Below are 23,162 nucleotides of genomic sequence, written 5' to 3'. Positions count from 1 at the left end.
AGCAGCTGCCTCACCTGGGAACCTCTACAAATACATGTTTTCAGGCCTGGCCCCAGATCTATAAGGTCAGAAGCCCTGAGTTGGAGCCAAGAAGATTGTTTTGAGAAGCTCTTCAGGTGATTCTGATGCTCTATCAAGGCTGAGAACACAGGTTCTAAGTGACCCAAGGGTTGCCAAGTAGAGGTCAAGGGCAAGAACTCCTACTGTTTTGATTCTGGTAATTGCTGCTGTTGTTCAGTCGCTTAGTTGTGTCCGGCTGTTTTCGACCCCAGGGACTATAGCAAGCCAGGCTTTCCTGTCCTTCATTATCTCCCAGAGTTTGCTCAGACTCATGTCCATTGCGTCGATGATGCATCTTCATTGTGGGGATTCAGGATTGAAAGGAAAGAGGGATCACTCAGAGGTAAAAACAGCTGATCAGAGCCTCCAACTGTTTGGGGCAGAGCCTTCTCTCTGCCGTCCTTCCTGTACCCATAAAGGAAAACACTGGCAACGGGAAAGGAAAAGAAATAGCAGTTATATTCCAATAAAAATTAATTAAAAAGTACAAATGCTAATCAGAGAGCTAAATTAAAATTGAAAACTCAAGGATAGAATATTTACCAAAAGTCACATGTATTGTCTAGGTATTTCAGCGGAAGGTCATTCACATTAAAGGAGGTCCCAAGTGTCATAAGAAACTCCCCCCCAAAACTTATGCTGATTTTTAAAATTGCAAATAATTCATGACATTTATAGAAAGTATATTGTTTATAATGCTTTTCAGTTCAGTTAAGTTCAGTCACTAAGTGGCGTCTGACTCTCTGCGACCCCAGGGACTGCAGCACGCCAGGCCTCCCTGTCCATCACCAACTTCTGGAGCTTACTCAAACTCATGTCCATCGAGTTGGTGATGCCATCCAACTATCTCACCCTCTGTCGTCCCCTTCTCCTCCTGCCTTCAATCTTCCCCAGCATCAGGGTCTTTCCTGATGCTCTTTGCATCAGGTTGCCAAAGTACTGGAGCTTCAGCTTCAGCAACAGTCCTTCTAATGAATATTCAGGATTTATTTCCTTTAGGGTTGATTGGTTTCATCTCCTTGTAGTCCAAGGGACTTTCAAGAGTTTCCTCCAGCAACACGATTTTAAAACATCACTTTTTCAGTGCTCAGCCTTCTTTAGCTCAGCTTGTAATAAAAGGTCCATTTAATTTCAAACACAATATTTATTTTACATGAGGAACTTGTGTAAGAAACTCCTCCCCAAAACTTTTGCTGATTTTTAAAATTGCAAATAATTCATGACATTTATATAAAGTTTAGATAATACAGAGAAAAATAGAAACTAAAAATAGTTTATAACCCCATTACACAGAGAGACCCACTAGTTACACACTCATACACACACACACACGTATTTATCAAACCTTAATGGATACTCTTCTGTAATCTACTTTTATTCATGTAATTAAGCCATATATTTTACAGGGATGGTAAATATAGGTCTGTTTCATTATTTTAATATTATTTTATCAAACGCATCCCTATTATTGGACCTAAAAGTTATTTTTAGCCTATTCTATACAGTGAATTTTCATTACCTGTATGTTATATCTTTCCAATAATAAATTTTCATTCCTCTCTTGCTAGGCAAGCTTCCATTTTAAAAAATCCCATTTTTATGTATAAAAATAAGACAAACAGATTATTAATTTGCAAGTGGTTTCAGATTATTTATGTAGGTTGCTGATAACTTTGGATTCAAGAAATTACTTTGTATAACAAAATATAGCCAGCTTACAGGTTTAAATCTTCATCAAAATTCTGACAAAATTCTATTTGCTGAGATTCTTTTTGTATTTTATTCTTCCAACTGCTTTCTGAATTTTTAAAGGTAATTGTATTAGAACAATCTGTTAATACAAGTAAAGACTATATGCTTAAGAGGAATCATGAAACTCATTAGAATTAATGTATTGCCAGCAGAACCATCCCAGGGTGAAGGGTCTCTGTTTAGGAAGGTGATGTCTGTGTGTGTGTATATGTGGTGGGTGTATGTGTGGGGTGTGGTGGGTGCATGTGTGGGGTGTGTTGGGAGGGTATGTGTGTGTTGTCTGTTGAATGTGTGGTGGTTTGTGTATGTTGGGTGTGTGTGTGGTGGGTGTATGTGTGCGGTGAGTATGTGTGTGAGGTGTGTATGTGTGGGGTATGTGTGTTCTGTGTGTGTGTTGGGTGTGTATGTGTGTGTGGTAGGTGTACATGCAGGGATTGTGTAGGGGATTATGTGTGTGGTGTGTGTGGGGTATGTATGTGATGTGTTTGTGGGGTATGTGTGTGGTGTGTGTATGTGTTGGGCTTGTATGTGTGTGTGGTGGGTATATATGTGGGTGTGTATGTGTGGCAGGTGTGTGTGTTGTGTGTGTGGTATGGGTATGTTGTGTGTGTGTGTTCGATGGGGTGTGGGAGGCCCTGACCTCTAGTCTGATATTTTACACTCTTCCTCACTGTATCTGTTGACCCTTACACTTCTCCATAACGGTGTAATTTTTGTTAAAGACAAAAGAAGTAACCACAGAAGGAGCAGAAGGGGAAGCAGAGGGAGAGGAAGCTGAAGAAGAAGAAGAGGAACCAGGAGAAGAAGAAGAAGAAGGAGACGAGGAAGAAGAGTCTTAGGCCTTTTCATGCTCTACTTTTCCACTTGTCCAGGTAGCCACATTGTTCTGGGGTTGAAGGCTTGTTTATTACTGTCTACCGTCTAGACCACATTTCACTTAGTGACGGAGGTGGATTCCAATTCGACCTGTTAGTCTGTCTTCCCAAGGCCCTGGGCTGCCCCTTCTTGGAGCCGCCGGGCTGGTTAACTTTCCTGGACCTGTTTCTTGGGCACCAGGGCAAGGAAGGCTGTGGTTGATACAATTTCTAGTAAAAAGTGTGACTTTCAGGTGAGGACGTTTGTGTTGCACCTGCTGCTGCTTCTCCCTCTTTATTTAAGTGAAAGCACAGGAAGTATTCTGTTCTCAGCATCTATCACATGAACTCCTTTACACATCTGTGGGGGAATTTACAATAGATGTTCATAACAATGGCGATAAATTATCAATACAACCTAAAAAAACCACAAAGCTAGCTGCCCATGAAAAAAAATAATTGCCAGATTCAATGATAAGTACTTGATATTACTATTCATTGATTTATATTAAAACATCCATTTATTCAATATTAGCCAGAGCACTCATGTAGAAACAGTTTGGAATAAGGTGAACTCACTTTAGGTATCTTTGACAAATATGCTTACTACCTTGTAATTTTAAACTTCTATTGACAATGAAGAAGAATTATGTGGTTCTTAACAGTTTGGTGAGTTCACCCTTTTGTTGTTCAGTCGCTCAGTCGTGTCCGACTGTTTGCGACCCCATGGACTGCAGCATGCCAGGCCTCCCTGTCCATCACCAACTCCCAGAGCTTGCTCAAACTCATGTCCATCGTGTCAGTGATGCCATCCAACCATCTCATCCTCTGTCATCCCTTCTCCTCCTGCCCTCAATCTTTCCCAGCATCAGGGTCTTTTCCAATGAGTTGGCTCTTGGCATCAGGTGGTCAAAGTATTGGAGCTTTGGCTTCAGCAGGTAACCCTAAATGTATTATATTAGTAGGATGCTGAAAGTGAATATTGAGGACACAGAGAAAATACTCAAATGTTGTGGCCTATACAGAAAATATGATAAGGTCATTAAGAGCTATAAAAGTATCTGATATAACAGACTTTTAGCAAATACCCATGTGAACATTATGTTTCTATTGACATGGTTTGACCTTGCCAACAGATTTGAGGGCAACTATTTATTCTCTACTGCAGTGAGGCTCACAGTTTGCTCTGGTACCCTAAGGGTTCTTGTTCATTAAAAAAATTTTTTTTTAGTCTTCTTTCTGTCTGTGCCATGCCTCCACTGAAGCAGGTAAGACCGATTTGGTGGCTATTGATACCAGGGGAGCAGGAAGAAATAGAGGATGAGAGAATGAGCGCTGGACACACAGCAAGTCTTCAGTTAAGGTTTGCAGTCGCATTTGGAGCCTGTCTAGTGGAGGGCAGACAAAAGGGTCCCACTATAGACAGGAAAAGAAACTCCAGTGCTTATAAATATCAGCTAACAGAAGGCTCCACTGTGCACCAAAGACCAATTTGAATAGTATATATCTCCCCTTTTAATATATTTACACTTATACATAAAATACTGATATTAAAAAAAAAGATGTATTTTTAAGAAATCTTGGAGCTGGTGGGAGCAGCCTGTATTATTGGGACTATGGAAGTTTCATTACTCCTTTATTCAAATTACAAAGCAAATCTGAAAGTGAAAGTGTTAATCACTCAGTTCAGTTCAGTTCAGTCACTCAGTTGTGTCCAAATCTTTGTGACCCTATGAACTGCAGCACGCTAGGCCTCCCTGTCCATCACCAACTCCCGGAATCCACCCAAACTCATGTCCATTGAGTCAGTGATGCCATCCAACCATCTCATCCTGGCGTCCCCTTCTCCTCCTGCCCTCAATTTTCCAAGCATCAGGGTCTTTTCCAATGAGTCAGGTCTTCGCATTAGGTGGCCAAAGTATTGTCCAACTCTTTGAAACCCCATAGACTGTAGCCCTCCAGGCTCCTCTGTCCATGGGATTATCCAGGCAAGAATACTGGAGTGGGTTGCCATTCCCTTCTCTAGGGGATCTTCCTGACCCAGGGATCGAATCCAGGTTTCCTGCATTGCAGACAGATTCTTTACTGTCTGAGCCCCAGGGAAGCAAATCTAGCCCATCATTTGATGCTTTCCCAAGTGCTTTCTTTCATTTTGCGACCACACAGACCTCCACCTTAGGGCCAAATGATGATCAATTTGGAAGTGATCTCATTTCTTTATTTTTAATTTTCTTCTAAGTAGAAGAAAAAAGTTACAATTGAGAAGTCAGTCTGATTAGTGTCCCTAATCCCATTTCTTAGGAATGGATTAGGACTCAATTTTGAAAAAAATGAAGACTGGCGAGTTAACTTTTAGAATTCTATCTGAAGAATTATAGAAAAGGAAAATATGCTGATATTTACAGCAACCTTCCCCTCAACAGTAAAAGACTCATAAATACAGTTAAATGCATTTCTATTCACTCTGCTTGTAAAGTCTTTTAAAATTATGCAATTTAATGTGATACTTATAAAAAATATTGAATATGAAATGACACAGCTGAAAGAGAATCCTTCAGTAGCCAGATGGCTCTATAGACTGATTAAAAAAAAAACAAACCTACGGCAAGGCCATTTTACCTGTTTCTCTGATGATGAGATGGTTGGATGGCATCACTGACTCAATGGACATGAGTTTGAGCAAGCTTTGGGAGTTGGTGAAGGACAGGGAAGCCTGGCATGCTGCAGTCCATGGAGTTGCAAACAGTTGGACATGACTTAGTGACTGAACAACAACAACCCGATGCCTTCTAGTTTGGAATTTAGTTCATAGAAGTTTGTCGTGAGGTCAAAATGCCTGGCAGGGAAGGCAAGAATCGCTTTCTTAAATTGCATCTCTGACCCCCAGAGAGATCCTATGTCCTTGAAAATGCAACTTGAAATGCATGGCATGGCGCATTTCACTGGGCAAACCATTCAGTGTCTAAAAGCAAACTATCTCATAGCTCATGCGTATGCCAGGCATTTTGCTTGAAGAAATGGTCCTAGGGAGAATATGGCGGTGAATGGAACTACGAAAGATTTCTCATTTCTTATATTTGAAATTGATGCTAAGTTGATGCCCCAGGAGAAACAGTCTATAGTCTGAGACTGAGTTCTGTCTCCTAACGGGATGCTGCTTCATGCTGTCTCTAGTCTAGCTGTTTGCTCCTCCCTTGCTTCCCCCCCACCCCCAGGACTAAGCTGTAAATTCAGTCTCTCCATTTTTCATGAAAATGCAATGGGGAAACTGTAATGGAAGATGCCAGCTTCCCTCTGATGTTTGATAGGTTAGTATGGAGAAAGGATATAAACCTCGGCTAGTTTTCTACAAGAAAAATTTAGTTTCCTTTTTTTGCCCTTGATGAGTAGTAGTTTCTAGAATAAAAGGCAGTTCGACTCTCGATTGGAGAAGGAAATGGCAACTCATTCCAGTATTCTGGCCTGGAGAATTCCATGGACAGAGAGGAGCCTGGCAGGCTGCAGTCCATGAGGCTGCTAAGAGTCGGACATGACTGAGTGACTCCCCTTTCACTTTTCACTTTCATGCATTGGAGAAGGAAATGGCAACCCACTCCAGCGTTCTTGCCTGGAGAATCCCAGGGACAGGGGAGCCTGGTGGGCTGCCGTCTATGGGGTTGCATAGTCGGACACGACTGAAGTGACTTAGCAGCAGCAGCAGCAGCAGCAGCAGAGCGACTTTCACTTCACTTCTCTTGATAAATAATTAAGTTTGTGGTAAACATTCTCTGTCTCTCTTTAATTTTCATCTCCCTAATATCTCCCCTTTCTTTTAGGAAACCCAAACCATGAAGCACCATTTCATCTGTCTCCCCACAAACTGAATTCAATGAAACGCTTTGGCCTGAAGCTAGCACACCTCTGTCAGGATGTCCAGGGTTCACCGGGGAATTGTATGATATGATGCGATTAGATCTCCACACATGTATTTACTTAATCATATCGACATGAAATCAAATGTGAAGACAGCCCACACATACCTTCACGGGCCTGACATTTGTGGCCTTTGCTTAAATTTTTTTTGCTTTGCATGAATAGTCCTTCTCACTAATACCCTGAAAAAAAATTACAAAATATAGAACTTCTCTTTGTGATAAGACAAAAGTACTTCTTTGTATGTGCCTTACGCTACTTTTCTCAGAATTAGCTTTGAAGATGAAGAACTTTCCAGAGAACAACCATACAAATAAAGTTGAATAACAAATATCTTGTCCCAAGGAGTGGATTTTTCATCTCTAGCCTCTCCATGTACAGCCTGGCTCAGTCTGTCTGTAGTGGGGGGCGGGGGCTGGTCCTGGATCCTTGGCAGAACTTTTCTGTGCCCTCTGGGATGGATGCTTTTGTTGCATCGACGTCATTGGTCCATGTTTTCCAATGACACTGATTGTCTCGTTATGTCCTATTTTGTATTATTTGCACCACTGTGTACCTTGTCTCCCAAGCCTTGTTTAAATGTCGCTGCTGTCCACGTGTGTAGGGATCTTGAGGCAGACAAATAAATTTGCCACCCCAGTGCCCTCTGCACGTTGCCACGCTGGAGGGAGTGGCTGCTTCTGCTTCTCCTGTACTGATTGATTCGCAGCCATGACTGCTACGTGCAAAGCCTGTGACTGTAATCTTGCCTCCTGATGCTGAGTGTCTGTTCTCCAAGAGCTGGTCCAGCCCCTTGACTTGTTCACCAGGTAGGTTTGAAGCATTTCTCTGCTCACCTGCCCCATCTCAGTGTCTGATAGCAATTTTTTCCCTTCCTCGTAAGGTTTTGCTGACATCTCACCCCTCTCTGCGTGCGTGGTACTCTGTGTGCTTTCCTTGCAGCCAGGATTGCTTCTGTGCCACCAGAAGGGCCCTTCTCTGTGCTGTTTTCTTAATTAAGGACAATGCTGGCTGTCGACTTGGAGTAGCCCTTAACTTTTCCTCCTCCTAAGTCTGCCTATTGATTTTGCGGCTAAGCCTGTTGGTGTCACTGGGAATGTAGTCTCTGGTGGCAGAAGTCGTGTGGCTCACGGGAACTCTGGCAGACAGCTCTTTTCTGGTTACCCTGGTAACAAAAAGAGGCATTTTGAAGAGAATTAACATTATTTTGTTCCAAAATGTTGAAGTAGACTCCTCTGAGGAAATTTCTCTCCTTGTTAAAAATAAGGTGAGAGACTGCAGTGGGATGGAAATCCGTATGCTTAAAATTTAGTTTCTACCTTGTACTCTCTTTCAGTAGATTATGTCCTATGTAAAAAGCATCACAATTTTATAGCTGCTCCACACCCAAATACGCCTTAAGCATTTGCTGTTTCTGGGGCTGACTTATAGCTCTTGTGGTAGAGCAGGCTGGAGACAGATTTATTCATCTAGATGCCAGTTTTCCTATTTTTTTTTGTATTTTTGAGAATAAATATTTGTGCTAATAATAAGCAGAGTAAATCACTTATTTAAATTAATTAATAAATCACTTAATTGAATTATTTTTTATTATGTTGTCTTTTGTAGTCAAGAAATTAATATTCTAGTATATATTATTTATTCACTCACATTTCACTCTTTATAAGGTATTATTAAAATGCAAAAATCATTTTGATCAATAATACCATGTAACTAGTATAAGTTCTCATCTAGATTTGGCTTCACCCATCAGTCTGGCCTCCAATGGCTAGTGGGTCCAGGGGCACAATGACAAATGTAGACTATGAGATATCAAAATATGGTTTAAAAATCCACATGCTTTGTCCATATATGAAGTTTCTAGAAAATAAACAGCATTACAAATATGTAAAAAAAAGCTCAAAAGAAACATCCAGGTTAATAAACAAAATCCTTCTGCAAAAAAAAAAAAAAAGAAAAAGAGAGAGAGAAAAGACCAAAGACATGGAATAATTCTATGATGATCTCAACGAACAGAGGTTCAAAGAGTTGGTTTGGATTAATTTATACAGAGCCTGAACATTCAGAGTAACTGTTCCTTTTTAATTTTTTTTTAAATTGAGTTTTAGGCTACACTGGGTCTTTGTTGTTGCAGTCTTCTTCTGAATTGCGGGGAGTCAGGGCTACTCTCTGGTGGTGGGCAGGCTTCTCACTGCAGTGGGTTCTCTTGTGGAGCACAGGTCCTAGAGCACAGGCTCAGAAGTTGTGGTGCATGGGCTTAGTTACCCTGCAGCATGCGGAATCTTCCTGGACCAGGGATCGAACCTGTGTCCCCTGCAGGTTGGCAGGCAGATCCTTAACCACTGGACTGCCAGGGAAGTCCTCCTTTTTTATTTTTTAACTTGAAAAGCAGGTACACAAAAATTCAAGCACATTTTTCTAACCACAGAACAGTAAGTGCTTCCTCTTCCACTTTTTACTTTTGGGTTTTTTTTTTTTTTTGCATTTCTTTGGTTTGAAATCTTCCTCTGGTGCAAGGATCCAAGATAAGAGATAAAGAGGGTTTATTTTTGTCATCAAGTTTTCTAGATTAAATGTGAGAGGTATAGAAAGGGAATGGAATGTATTACCTACAAAGTTCCTTGAGGGATTTTAGAAATGCTTCTTTAAAAAACAGTGTCAAACCTGTGCGTAGGTAGTGAGTGTAGGGTGACCGTTTTGCTGTTGTGTCCGACTCTTTTGAGACGTCATGGATTGGGATTCTCCAGGCAAGGATACTGGAGCGAGTTGCCATTTCCTTCTCCGGGGGATCTTCCCTACCCAAGGATGGAACCAACATCTCCTACATTGCAGGTGGAATCGTTACCGCTGGGCCATTGAGAGAGCCAGTGTAGTAATAGAGAAGAGCCACTAGATGGCGATAAAACACAAGCTTCTTGATAAACAGCATCGCTGTCCCCGGAGACCCCTGGCTATGTGTGCGGGTACTGTGGAGATCAGAAGGTGAGCATAAAGCATTTGTCCACCAAACAGAGGAAAAGCAAACAAACCCTCTTCCACATCCACTTGTCAGTTAATTAGTATATTGTTTATAATGCTTTTCAGTTCAGTTAAGTTCACTCGCTAAGTGGTGTCTGACTCTCTGCGACTCCATGGATTTCAGCACGCCAGCCTCCCTGTCCATCACCAACCGCCCGAGCTTACTCAAACTCATGTCCATTGAGTTGGTGATGCCATCCAACCATCTCACCCTCTGTTGTCCCCTTCTCCTCCCGCCTTCAATCTTTCCCAGCATCAGGGTCTTTTCCAATGAGTCAGTTCGTCTCATCAGGTGGGCAAATGATTGGAGTTTCAGCTTCAGCATCAGTCCTTCCAATGAATATTCAGACTGATTTCCTCTAGGATTGACTGGTTTGATCTCCTTGCAGTCCAACGGGCTCTCAAGATTCTTCTCCAACACTACAGTTCAAAAGCATCAAATCTTTGGTGCTCAGCTTTCTTTATAGTCCAACTCTCACATCCGTACATGACTTTGGGAAAAACCAAAGCTTTGACAGATGGACCTTTGCTGGCAAAGTAATGTCTCTGCTTTTTAATATGCCGTCTAGGTTGGTCATTGCTTTTCTCCAAAGGAGGAAACGTCTTTTAATTTCATGGCTGCAGTCACCATCTGCAATGATTTTAGAGCCCTCCAAATAAAGTCTCTCACTGTTTCCATTGTTTCCCCATCTATTTGCCATGAAGTGATGGGACCAGATGCCATGATCTTAGTTTTTTGAATGTGAAGTTTTAAGCCAACCTTTTCACTGTTCTCTTTCACTTTCATCAAGACGCTCATTAGTTCTTCTTTGCTTTCTGCCATAAGGGTGCCATCTGCATATCTGAGATGACACTGATATTTCTTCCGGCAATCTTGATTCCAGCTTGTGCTTCATCCAGCCCAGCAAATGGCATGATGTACTCTGCATATAAGTTAAATAAGCAGGGTGACAAATACACAGCCTTGACATACTCCTTTCCCAATTTGGAACCAGTCTGTTGTTCCATGTCCAGTTCTAACTGTTATTTCCTGACCTGCATACAGGTTTCTCAAGAGGCAGGTCAGGTGGTCTGGTATTCCCATCTCTTTAAGAATTTTCCAGTTTGCTGTGATCCACACAGTCAAAGGCTTTGGTGTAGTCAGTAAAGCAGAAGTAGATGTTTTTGTGGAACTCTTTTGCTTTTTCTATGATCCAACGTTGGCAATTTAATCTCTGGTTCTTCTGACTTTTCTAAATCCAGCTTGAATTATCTGGAGGTTCATTGTTCACGTATTGCTGAAGTCTGGCTTGGAGAATTTTGAGCATTACTTTGCTAGTATATGACACGAGTGCAATTGTGTAGTTTGAACATTCTATGGCATTGCCTTTCTTTGGGATTGGAATGAAGACTGACCTTTTCCAGTCTTGTGGCCACTGCTGAGTTTTCTAAAGTTGCTGGCATATTGAGTACAGCACTTTCACAGCATCACCTTTTAGGATTTGAAATAGCTCAGCTAGAATTCCATCACCTCCACTAGCTTTGTTCGTAGTGATGCTTCCCAAGGCCTACTTGACTTTGCATTCCAGGATGTCTGGCTCTAGGTGAGTGATCACACCCTCATGGTTATCTGGGTCATTAAGATCTTTTTTGTATAGTTTTTCTGTGTATTCTTGCCACCTGTTCTTGATATCTTCTGCTTCTGTTAGGTTCATACCATTACTGGCCTTTATTATGTCTATCTTTGCATGAAATGTTCCCTTGGTATCTCTAATTTTCTTGAAGAGATCTCTAGTCTTTCCCATTCCATTGTTTTCCTCTATTTCTTTGCATTGATCACTGAGGAAGGCATTCTTATCTCACCTTGCTATTCTTTGGAACTCTGCATTCAAATAAGTGTAGCTTTCCTTTTCTCCTTTGCCTTTAGCTTCTCTTTTCTCAGCTATTTGTGAGGCCTCCTCAGACAACCGTTTTGTCTTTTTGCATTTCTTTTTCTTGGGGATGGTATTGATCACTGCTTCCTGTACAATGTCATGATCTCTGTCCATAGTTATTCAGGCACTCTGTCTATCAGATCTAATCCCTTGAATCTATTTGTCACTTCCACTGTATAATCATAAGGGATTTGACTTAGGGTATGCCTGAATGGTCTAGTGGTTTTCCCCACTTTCTTCAATTTAAGTCTGAATTTGGCAGTAAAGAGTTCATGATCTGTGCCACAGTCATCTCCCAGTCTTAGTTTTACTGACTGTATAGAGCTTTTCCATCTTTGGCTGCAAAGAATGTAATCAATCTGCTTTTGGTGTTGACCATCTGGTGATGTCCATGCATAGAGTCTTCTCTTGTGTTGTTGGAAGACGGTGTTTGCTATGAGCAGTGCGTTCTCTTGGCAAAACTCTTAGCATTTGACCTGCTTCGTTTTGTACTCCAAGGCCAAATTTGCCTGTTACTTAAAGTATCTCTTGACTTTCCACTTTTGCATTCTAGTCCCCTATATGAAAAGGAAATCTTTTTTAGGTCTTAGTTCTAGAAGGTTTTGTAGGTCTTCATGAACCATTCAACTTCAGTTTCTTCAGCATTACTGGTCCGGGCATAGACTTGCAATACTGTGATAATGAATAGTTCCCCTTGGAAATAAACAGAGATAATTCTGTCATTTTGAGATTGCATCCAGATACTGCATTTCAGAATCTTTTGTTGACTATGAGGGCTACTCCATTTCTTCTAAGGGATTCTTGCCCACAGTAGTGGATATAATGGTCATCTGAGTTAAATCCACCCATTCCAGTCCATTTTAGTTCACTGATTCCTAAAATGTCAATGTTCACTCTTGCCATCTCCGGTTTGACCACTTCCAATTTGCCTTGATTCATGGACCTAACATTCTAGGTTCCTATGCAATATTGCTCTTTACAGCATCAGACTTTACTTCTATCACCAGTCACATCCACAACTGGGTGTTGTTTTTTTCTTTGGCTCTGTCTCTTCATTCTTTCTGGAGCTATTTCTTTACTTTTCTCCAGTAGCTTACTGGGCACCTACCGACCTGGGGAGTTCATCTTTCAGTGTCATATCTTTTTCCCCTTTCATACTGTTCATGGGGTTCTCAAGGGAAGAATACTGAAGTGGTTTGCCATTCTCTTCTCCAGGGGACCACATTTTGTCAGAACTCTCCACCATGACCTGTCTATCTTGGGTGGCCCTACATGTCATGGCTCATAGTTTCATTGAGTTAGACAAAGCTGTGGTCAGTGTGATTAGTGTGGTTAGTTTTCTGCAATTGTGGTTTTTCAGTCTGTCTGCCCTCTGATGGATAAGGGTTAGAGGCTTATGGAAACTTCCTGATGGAGAGACTGACTGAGGGGAAAACTGGGTCTTGTTCTGATAGGTGGGGTCATGCTCAGTAAATCTTTAATCCAATTTTCTGTTGATGGGCTGGGCTGTGTTTCCTCCCTGTTGTTTGACCTGAGTCCAAACTATGGTGGAGGTAAGGAAGATAATCACTGCCTCTTCAAAAGGTGTGGTGCACTGCTGCACTCAGTGCCTGCGACGCTGCAGCAGGCCACTGCCAACCCACGCCTCTGCTGGAGACTCCTGGACACTCACGGGGAAGTTGGTCAGTCTCTTGTGGGGTCACTGCTCCTTTCTCCTGGGTGTGCACAAGGCTTTATTTGTGCCCTCCAAGAGTCTGTTTCCCCAGTCCTGTGTAAGTTCTTGGAGAAGGCAATGGCACCCCACTCCAGTACTCTTGCCTGGAAAATCCCATGGATGGAGGAGCCTGGAAGGCTGCAGTCCATGGGGTCGCTGAGGGTCAGACACGACTGAGCGACTTCACTTTCACTTTTCACTTTCACAAATTGGAGAAGGAAATGGCAACCCACTCCATCCAGTGTTCTTGCCTGGAGAATCCCAGGGATGGGGAAGCCTGGTGGGCTGCCGTCTATGGGGTCACACAGAGTTGGACACGACTGAAGTGACTTAACAGCAGCAGCAGTGGTGTAAGTTCTGGTAACTCTATGGTGGGGTTAATGGTGACCTCCTTCAGGAGGGCTTATGCCATACCCAGGTCTGCTGCACCAAGAACCCCTGACTCTGTGGCAGGCCACTGCTAACCTGTACCTCCACAAGAAACACTGAAACACAGTTCTGGCTCAGTCTCTGTGGGGGTCTCTGGGTCCTTGTGTGCACAACGTTTGTTTGAGCTCTCTGAGTATCTCTGACAGGTAGGGTGTTTGATTCTAAATGTGATTTTGCCCCTCCTACCATCTTGCTGGGGCTTCTCCTTTGTCCTTGGATGTGGGGTATTTTTTTTTTGGTGGGATCCAACATTCTCCTGTTGATGGTTGCTCAGCAGAAATTTGTAATTTTGGAGTAGAAGATGAGTGCACATCCTTCTACTCCACCGTCTTGGATTTCTATAATTTTGTAACAATGCTTTTATCCAGGACAATTAATTTTGGGCAAAATGTGGTACATTCTTAAAAGACATGAAAACCAGTGGTTGACTGAATTTCAAATGCTGGGTTACACAGGGGGGTTTCCCTGGTAGCTTAGCTGGTAAAGAATTCATGTGCAATGCAGGAGACCCTGGTTTGATTCCTTTCAGGAAGATCTGCTGGAGAAGGGATAAGCTACCCACTCCAACATTCTTGGGCTTCTGTGGTGGCTCAGCTGGTACAGAATCCGCCTGCAATACGGGTTCAGTCCCTGGGCTGGGAAGATCCCCTGAAGAAGGGAAAGGCTACCAACTCCAGTATTCTGGCCTGGAGAATTCCATGGACTGTATAGTCTACGTGGTTGATAGGAGTCTAAAGTTGTCAACAACTGATAGCCTAGTACAATTTTGATCAAGATACAGAATCTTCTTTTACCCTGTAAATAGCTCCTCGTGGAAGTATAAACAGAACCCCCATGGGCCAAGTGGCTGACTACCTTTGTTTCAAGCCTTTTTAGCCTAGTATGACGTGTTTCCAAATGTTTGGAAATAGACTCATTATCCTCGAAGAAGTCTTCTTTTCCCAGGTGCCTGAGCTGCTTGGTGTTTTGACCATTTGTTTTGGAAAGACTTTCAGGTAAGCAGGAAAAAAAATTAGTTGTGAAACCTCTAAAACACACTGGTAGAATGACTTTAATGAGGTAAACTATGCCTTAGTCCCAGGACAAGAATTTTAATTTGCTTGTTTTGTACCAGGTCACTTTTCTCTGTGGTTTGTTACATAAAATGTTTGTTTGTTTGTTCTGTCCATCCCTCGAAAGAAACAGAAGTTATCTAGGCATGCAAATAAAGCTCCCACAAGAAAACATTGCACTCATAGACTAATTTTTCCTCAGGGTCTCCAATAAAAAAGCAGAGGAATGCAGCCTGGCTTTGCTTTTCTCTAGAGACCACTCTCTAGATATTAACAGATTTCTCTATAAATAACTTTGGACTTTCCTGGTGGCTCAGACAGTAAAGAACCTGCCTGCCATTCCAGGAGACATAAGAGATGCAGGTTTGATCCCTAGGTCAGGAAGATTCCCCTAGAAAAGGGAATGGCTATGCACTCCAGTATTTTTGCCTGGAGAATTCCATGGACAGAGGAGCCTGGTGGGCTACAGTCCATGAGGTTGCAAAGAGCTGAACACCACTTAGCAACTGAACAACAACAATAATAAATCACTTTCTCCAGCCTTTGACTAGGTTCATAGATTTTAAATGGAAATGTTGGTAGGTCAAATTCACTTAAAAATGTGCACCTTGATGGTGTTTCAGAGTGACTACAGGGGATTTGCTTGATATGTCGAGACTGCAAAATATCTAGGTAGAGAATGGGAGTTTTGCATGGTTCCTGAATACACCTGTTGATGGTTCTCCTCCTGGCTTGAATTTCTGGAGTAGTTTTAGACCAGTGATGTCACCTTTGACTCACTATGAAATTCTTTATGGGGTTCTTGAGCCAAAGTATTTTTAGAAGCTTCTCAGATAATTGAGCTGTGAAACTAGGTGTAAGAAATACTACGTGACACAGGAAGCTCAATCCAGTGCTCTGTGACCATTCACAGGGGTGGGACAGGGTGGGACTGGTTCAGCCACATATGTACATGTGGCTGATTTATGTTGTTGTATGGCAGAAATCAACACAATATTGTAAAGCAATTATCCTTCAATTAAAAAAAATTGCTGGCCAGGAGGAATTTAGACCCTGGAAAACATCCAATTTGTTCTCCCTCAAGGGGAGCTTCCCAGGTGGCAGTAGTGGTAAAGAACCTACCTGCCAATGCAGGAGATATAAGAGACGCAGATTCAATCCCTGGGTCAGGAAGATCCCCTAGAGGAGAGAATGGCAACCCGCTCTAGTATTCTTGCCTGGAGAATCCCATGGACAGAGGAGCCTGGTGGGTTATAGTCCGTAGGGTCACAAAGAATCGGGCATGACTGAATCTACTTAGCACACATGTACACACCTGTATGGGACAATAAAGTTGATCATTATGGAATTTTACAAAGGATCCAGTTGTTTTCAAATACATATATATATATATATAGAACTCTTTGTTTAAATGGATCTCCATATAAAAATCAGATGGATGAAGAGCTGCTCTGAGTATAGCTACAGGGACTTTGACCCCATGGGGACTCAATTCAGAGTACAGTTTGAAGACTCTTTGCTTGTTGTAGATTTTAAAAGTTAACCTCATTGAGGTTAGATTGTTTTTCAGTGCAGAATTGTTCTGCAGTGATTTTGGAGCCCAAGAAAATACAGTCTGTCACTATTTCCATTGTTTCCCCATAAACATCTACTTCTGCTTCATTGACTATGATAAAGCCTTTGACTGTGTGGATCACAACAAACTGGAAAATTCTTTAAGAGATTGGAATACCAGACCACCTTACTTGCTTCCTGAGAAATCTGTATACAGGTCAAGAAGCAACAGTTAGAACTGGACATGGAATAACAGACTGGTTCCAAATTGGGAAGGAGTATGTCAAGGCTGTGTATTGTCACCCTGCTTATTTAACTTATATGCAGACTACATCATGCGAAATGCTGGGCTGGATGAAGCACAAGCTGGAATCAAGATTGCCGGGAGAAATATCAATAACCTCACATATGCAGATGACACCATCCTTATGGCAGAAAGCAAAGAGGAACTAAAGAGTCTCTTGATGAAAGTGAAAGATGAGAGTGAGAAAGCTGGCTTAAAACTCAACATTCAAAAAAACAAGCTTGGGGAACCTAATTTTTCTTTTAATTTTTTAGGTTTCTTTTAATGTACCAGGTTTGATGTCTTCAGCTGTCTGCTCAGTGTTCTTATCAACAAGGCCTCCTGTGGCCACTCCATTTAAAATGAAACTCTCTCCCCCTAAATTAAACATAGAGTTACCATTGTTGTTGTTCAGTCACTCAGTTGTGTCTGACTCTTTTCAACCCCATGGACTGCAGCACACCAGGATTCCCTGTCCTTCACCATCTCCCAGAACTTGCTCAAACTCATGTCCACTGAATTGGTGATGCCATCCTACCATCTCATCTTCTGTCATCCCCTTCTCCTCCTGCATTCAGTCTTTCCCAGCATCAGGGTCTTTTCTAATGAGTCAATTCTTTGAATCAGGTAGCCAAAGTATTGGAACTTCAGCTTCAGCATCAGTCCTTCCAGTGAATATTGAGGATTGATTTCCTTTAGAATTGACTGGTTTGATCTCCTTGCTGTCAAAGGGACTCTTAAGAATCTTCTTCAACACCACAATTCAAAGTATGACCCAGCAATTCCACTCATAGGTCTATACCCAAGAGACAGGAAAACATATGTCCACTCAAGAACATATACATGAATGTTCATAGCAACATTATCCACAATAACCACAAAGTGGGAACAGCCCAGATGTTCAATCAACTGGTGAATAAATAAGCAGATGGTGGTTTCTCCATACAGTGGAATGTTACTCATCCACAACAAGGAATGGAATGTTGACACAGGCAGCAACATGGATGAATCTTAAAGACATTATGTGATTGAAAGAAGTCAGACACAGAAGGCCACATATTGTAGGACTCCATTTATATGAATTGTCCAAAACAGACAAGTCTGTACACAGGAAGGAGATCTGTGATCGCCATGGGCTGAAGAGAGGAAGCAATGGGGAGTGGCTGCTACTGGGTATGTTTTTTTTGGCAGGGGGTCAGTGCTGGGTGATGAAAATGTCCTGAAAGTAGGTAGTGGCTTTGGTTGCATAACTCTGTGAATACACTAGAAATCATAGAACTGGGCAGTTTTAAATGGTGACCTGTATCCCAATAACCAAGGGAACATTTCATGCAAAGATGGGCACAATAAAGGACAGTAACAGTATGGACTTAACAGAAGCAGAAGATATTAAGAAGAGGCGCCAAGAATACACAGATTAGATCAGATCAGTTGCTCAGTCGTGTCCGACTCTTTGCGACCCCATGAATTGCAGCATGCCAGGCCTCCCTGTCCATCACCAACTCCCGGAGTTCACTCAGACTCACGTCCATCGAGTCAGTGATGCCATCCAGCCATCTCATCCTCTGTCATCCCCTTCTCCTCTTGCCCCCAATCCCTCCCAGCATCAGAGTCTTTTCCAATGAGTCAACTCTTCGCATGAGGTGGCCAAAGTACTGGAGTTTCAGCTTTAGCATCATTCCTTCCAAAGAAATCCCAGGGCTGATCTCCTTTAGAATGGACTGGTTGGATCTCCTTGCAGTCCAAGGAACTCTCAAGAGTCTTCTCCAACACCACAGTTCAAAAGCATCAATTCTTTGGCGCTCAGCCTTCTTCACAGTCCAACTCTCACATCCATACATGACCACAGGAAAAACCATAGCCTTGACTACAGACCTTTGTTGGCAAAGTAATGTCTCTGCTTTTGAATATGCTATCTAGGTTGGTCAGAACTTTACTTCCAAGGAGTAAGTGTCTTTTAATTTCATGGCTGCAGTCACCATCTGCAGTGATTTTGGAGCCCAGAAAAATAAAGTCTGACACTGTTTCCAATGTTCCCCCATCTATTTCCCATGAAGTGATGGGACCAGATGCCATGATCTTCATTTTCTGAATGTTGAGCTTTAAGCCAACTTTTTCACTCTCCACTTTCACCTTCATCAAGAGGCTTTTTAGTTCCTCTTCACTTTCTGCCGTAAGGGTGGTGTCATCTGCATATCTGAGGTTATCGATATTTCTCCCAGCAATCTTGATTCCAGCTTGTGTTTCTTCCAGTCCAGCGTTTCTCATGATGTACTCTGCATAGAAGTTAAATAAACAGGGTGACAATATACAGCCTTGACGAACTCCTTTTCCTATTTGGAACCAGTCTGTTGTTCCATGTCCAGTTCTAACTGTTGCTTCCTGACCTGCATACAAATTTCTCAAGAGGCAGATCAGGTGGTCTGGTATTCCCATCTCTTTCAAAGATCTTAATGACCCAGATAACCATGATGGTGTGACTGTCACCTAGCTCCAGACATCCTGGAGTCCTGTGGGCCTGAAGTCAAGTGGGCCTTAGGAAGCATCACTAGGAACAAAGCTAGTGGAGGTGATAGAATTCCAGTGAGCTATTTCAAATCCTAAAAGATGATGCTGTGCTGCACTCAATATGCCAGAAAATTTGGAAAACTCAGCAGTGGCCACAGGACTAGAAAATGTCAGTCTTCATTCCAATCCCGAAGAAAGGCAATGCCAAAGAATGTTCAAACTACAGAATTGCACAATTGCACTCATCTCACACGCTAGCAAAGTAAAGCTCAAAATTCTACAAGCTAGGCTTCAACAGTACGTGAAATGAGAACTTCCAGATGTTCAAGCTGGATTTAGGAAAGGCAGAGGAACCAGAGATCAAATTTCTATGTTGGATCATAGAAAAAGCAAGAGAAAAACATTGACTTCTGTTTCATTGACTATGCTAACCCCTTTGACTGTGTGGATCACAACAAACTGTGGAAAATTCTTCAAGAGATGAAAATACCAGACCTCCTAACTTGCCTCCTGAGAAATCTGTATGCAGGTCAAAAAGCAACAGTTAGAACCAGACATGGAACAACGGACTGGTTCCAAATTGGGAAAGGAGTACATCAAGGCTATATATTGTCACCCTGCTTATTTAACTTATATGCAGAGTACAACATGTGAAATGCCAGGCTGGATGAAACACAGGCTGGAATCAAGGTTGCTGGGAGAAATATCAATAACCTCAGATATGCAGATGACACCACCCTTACAGTAGAAAGTGAAGAGGAACTAAAGAACCTCTTGATGAAGACAGACAGTTCGGAGAGAATGGGAAACTATTAGATGTCATAACCAGGTGAGGGGTGTGTGGAACAGGGAGCTGTGTGTGTGTGTGCCTGAGTAAGGAGTGGGAGACAGAGGGCTTCTGGGTAAATCTTGCCTCACTCCAGTAGGATTGAGAGCTGTGGTCAGGCAAGTGAAATACCGTGTTAGTTGGGTAGTCCACCCTGGCAGGGTTTCTGCCTCAAGTGCAGACATCTGCTGCCTCCCATCTGGTTGGCTAGGTTTTCCCAGCTGGCCCCACCGGGATCTGTGTGCTCTCTCCATTGCGTGCTGGTGTAACTACCAGCACAGGTCCACATTCATCTTCACACCTATGCCTCCTGGAAAGTGATGAAGAACAAAAAAGCCTCTTGATGAAAGTGAAAGAGGAGAGTGAAAAAGTTGGCTTAAAACTTAACATTTAAAAAACTAAGATCATGGCATCTGGTCCCATCAATTCATGACAAATAGAATAGGAAACAATGGAAACCGTGAAAGATTTTATTTTTAGGGGCTCCAAAATCACTGCACATGGTGACTGCGGCATTGAAATTAAAAGACACTTGCTCCTTTGGAGAAAAGTTATGACCAACCTAGACAGCATATTAAAAAGCAGAGGCATTACTCTGACAACAAAGGTCCATCTAGTCAAAGCTATGGTTTTTCTGGTAGTCATGTATGGGTGTGAGAGTTGGACTATAAAGAAAGCTGAGCGCCAAAGAATTGATGCTTTTGAACTGTGGTGTTGGAGAAAACTCTTGAGAGTCCCTTGGACTGCAAGGAGATCAAACCAGTCACTCCTAGCGGAAATCAGTCCTGAATATGCTTTGGAAGGACTGATGCTGAAGCTGAAACTCCAATCGTTTGGTCACCTGATGAGATGAACTGACTCATTGGAAAAGACCCTGATGCTGGGAAAGATTGAGGGCAGGAGTAGAAAGGGACAACAGGGGATGAGACAGTTGGATGGCATCACTGACTCAATGGACACGAGTTTGAGCAAGCTCTGGGATTTGTTGATGGACAGGGAAACCTGATATGCTGCTGTCCATGAGGTTGCAAAGAGTCAGACATGACTGAGAGACTGAACTGAACTGAACTGATATCCCAATAAAACTGTTATAAAATAATGTGAACTCCCTGTCTGCCTAGTACTCATTATCTCCCTTTCCTGCTTTATTTTCCTGCTGATTCCAACCTGCGTGTGGGCATGCTCAGTCGCTTCAGTTGTGTCTGACTCTGCGAGCCCATGGACTGTAGCTCACCAGGCTCCTCTTGTCCATGGGATTCTCCAGGCAAGAATACTGAAGTGGGTTGCACCATGCCGTCCTCCAGGGGATCTTCCCAACCCAGGAATGAAATTCATGTCTCCTGCCTTGCAAACAGATTCTTTACCCACTGAGGCACCTGGGAAGCCCTAGTCCCATCCTACTATATGCCATTTATTCTGTGTACAGTCTGTCTTACTTCACTAGGTTATAAGCTCCATGTAATTAGAGATTTTTTGCTGTATTGTTGTTATGTCCTGTGAGCCCAAATAGTGCATACTACATGCCCAGTAAAACTGTGTTGTCTAATTGACTGAATAAATGTGACTGTACAGTAGACCCTTGAACAATGTGGAGGTTGGGATGATGACCTTCATGCAGTTGAGAATCTGACTGTAACTTATAGCTGTCCTCTACATCTGGGGTTCCATATCTGCAGATTCACCACCCCAGATCAAGTAGTACTATAGTATTTACTGTTGAAAAAAATCCATGTGGGCCTTCTCTGGTGGTCCAGCAGTGAGGACTCTGTGCTTCCACTGCAGAGGGCATGGGTTTGAACCCTGGTTGGGGAACTAAGATCCCACAAATTGTGTGGTGCAACCAAAAAAAAAAAAAGAAACCCAAGTATAAGTGGACCCAGCAATTTCAACCTGTGTTATTTGAGGGTCCACTGTCTATACACTGAAGCTGGCACAAGGATATCCTCTCAAAAAAAAAGATAAAAAAAGATAGTTGCTCAGAAAAGGAAAAGAGAATGAATATGCAGACACTTTTGTGTTAGGTTACTAGGTTTGGGTTGAAAATGTCAGTACAGACTTATGCCTTTGTAAGATGTAAGACTCTCTTCTCTCAGGTGGCACTAGTAGTAAAGAATCTGCTTTCAATGCAAGAGAGGTGGGTTCCATCCCTAGGTTGGGACGATCCCCTGGAGGAGGGCATGGCAACCCACTCCAGTATTCTTGCCTAGAGAATCCCATGGACAGAAGAGCCTGCCGGGCTACAGTCCATAGTGTGGCAAAGAGTCGGACACAACTAAAGCAACTTAGCTCATATGCTGGATTGGGCATGGAGGCCACCTATGAAGGCCAAGTATTGAGGAGCTGGATCTGAAAACCGGAAGTAACAACTAGAAGAAATAAGCCAAGCCTATAAGAACCTTATGTCTATGAAGCTGCTGAACTGATACTGAAAGGTGCCAGGGGCCTGTGTCCTACTTTGGTTGTAATGTTCACTGGTGCTTACATGTTATCTGTTCCAGGCACACTGTGAAATAATTGAATTTCACTCAAATTTTGGCCAACATCCAGACATTATTACTCCTTATACCTTTAGACTTGATCAAGTCATTAGGCTGGAGGTTGAGAATGTATACGGTTCTTTATTGTTCTGGCCAGCCATGTATCTTTATCAAGTAGTGTTTGATGTGTGTGAAAAGTGAAAGTTGATTTTTAAGAATTTCTAATTGCTAACTGTATTTCAAATGCTTAGGTTTTATATACACACTGCACATACCTTTGCATACATGCACACACGGACAATTGTATCCGCTACTCCAAATTCCTAAAATGGCTCAGCTACCCTGCTCTTGGAACCAGGAGAATATTAGGGGGAAATATGCAGGGGGAATTTCACAGGAAAAGATGAAAATCAGGTCAGCAATTTTCCCCTAAGCCTTGTTTCTTCGGAGAAGGCAATGGCACCCCACTCCAGTACTCTTGCCTGGAAAATCCCATGGATGGAGGAGCCTGGTAGGCTGTGGTCCATGGGGTCTCGAAGAGTCGGACACGACTGAGTGACTTCACTTTCACTTTTAACTTTCATGCATTGGATAAGGAAATGGCAACCCACTCCAGTGTTCTTGCCTGGAGAATCCCAAGGACGGGGGAGCCTGGTGGGCTTCCGTCTATGGGGTCGCACAGAGTCGGACACGACTGAAGCGACGTAGCAGCAGCAGCTTGTTTCTTTGGTAATCTTTACTCCTTCCCTCCCAGGCCCAGTTCTGAAGCCAATAATTTTGACATGTCAGAGTCAAAATTTGAACCCAGGT

At 42.6% G+C, this 23,162-nt stretch overlaps 1 protein-coding gene across 2 annotated transcripts in view; it reads left to right on the top strand.

The window, feature by feature from the left end:
• The window catches only part of SH3BGR (SH3 domain binding glutamate-rich protein), a 72,988-nt gene extending 66,077 nt beyond the window's left edge, over nt 1–6,911 (top strand). For both annotated transcript variants that reach the window (XM_010834950.1, XM_010834951.1), the window contains 2 exons: nt 2,535–2,684; nt 6,482–6,911. In XM_010834950.1, the coding sequence (XP_010833252.1) occupies nt 2,535–2,651 (117 nt within the window). In that variant the 3' untranslated portion in view covers nt 2,652–2,684; nt 6,482–6,911. The remainder of the gene's footprint in view (nt 1–2,534; nt 2,685–6,481) is intronic.
• The last annotated feature ends 16,251 nt before the right edge of the window (nt 6,912–23,162 follow it).

This window comes from Bison bison, unplaced genomic scaffold, assembly GCF_000754665.1.
Source record: "Bison bison bison isolate TAMUID 2011002044 unplaced genomic scaffold, Bison_UMD1.0 scf7180017864037, whole genome shotgun sequence".
NCBI classification, from domain to species: Eukaryota; Metazoa; Chordata; class Mammalia; order Artiodactyla; family Bovidae; genus Bison; species Bison bison.
The sequence above is the reverse complement of the archived record's forward strand: the minus strand, read 5'-3'. Positions and strand labels throughout refer to the sequence as shown.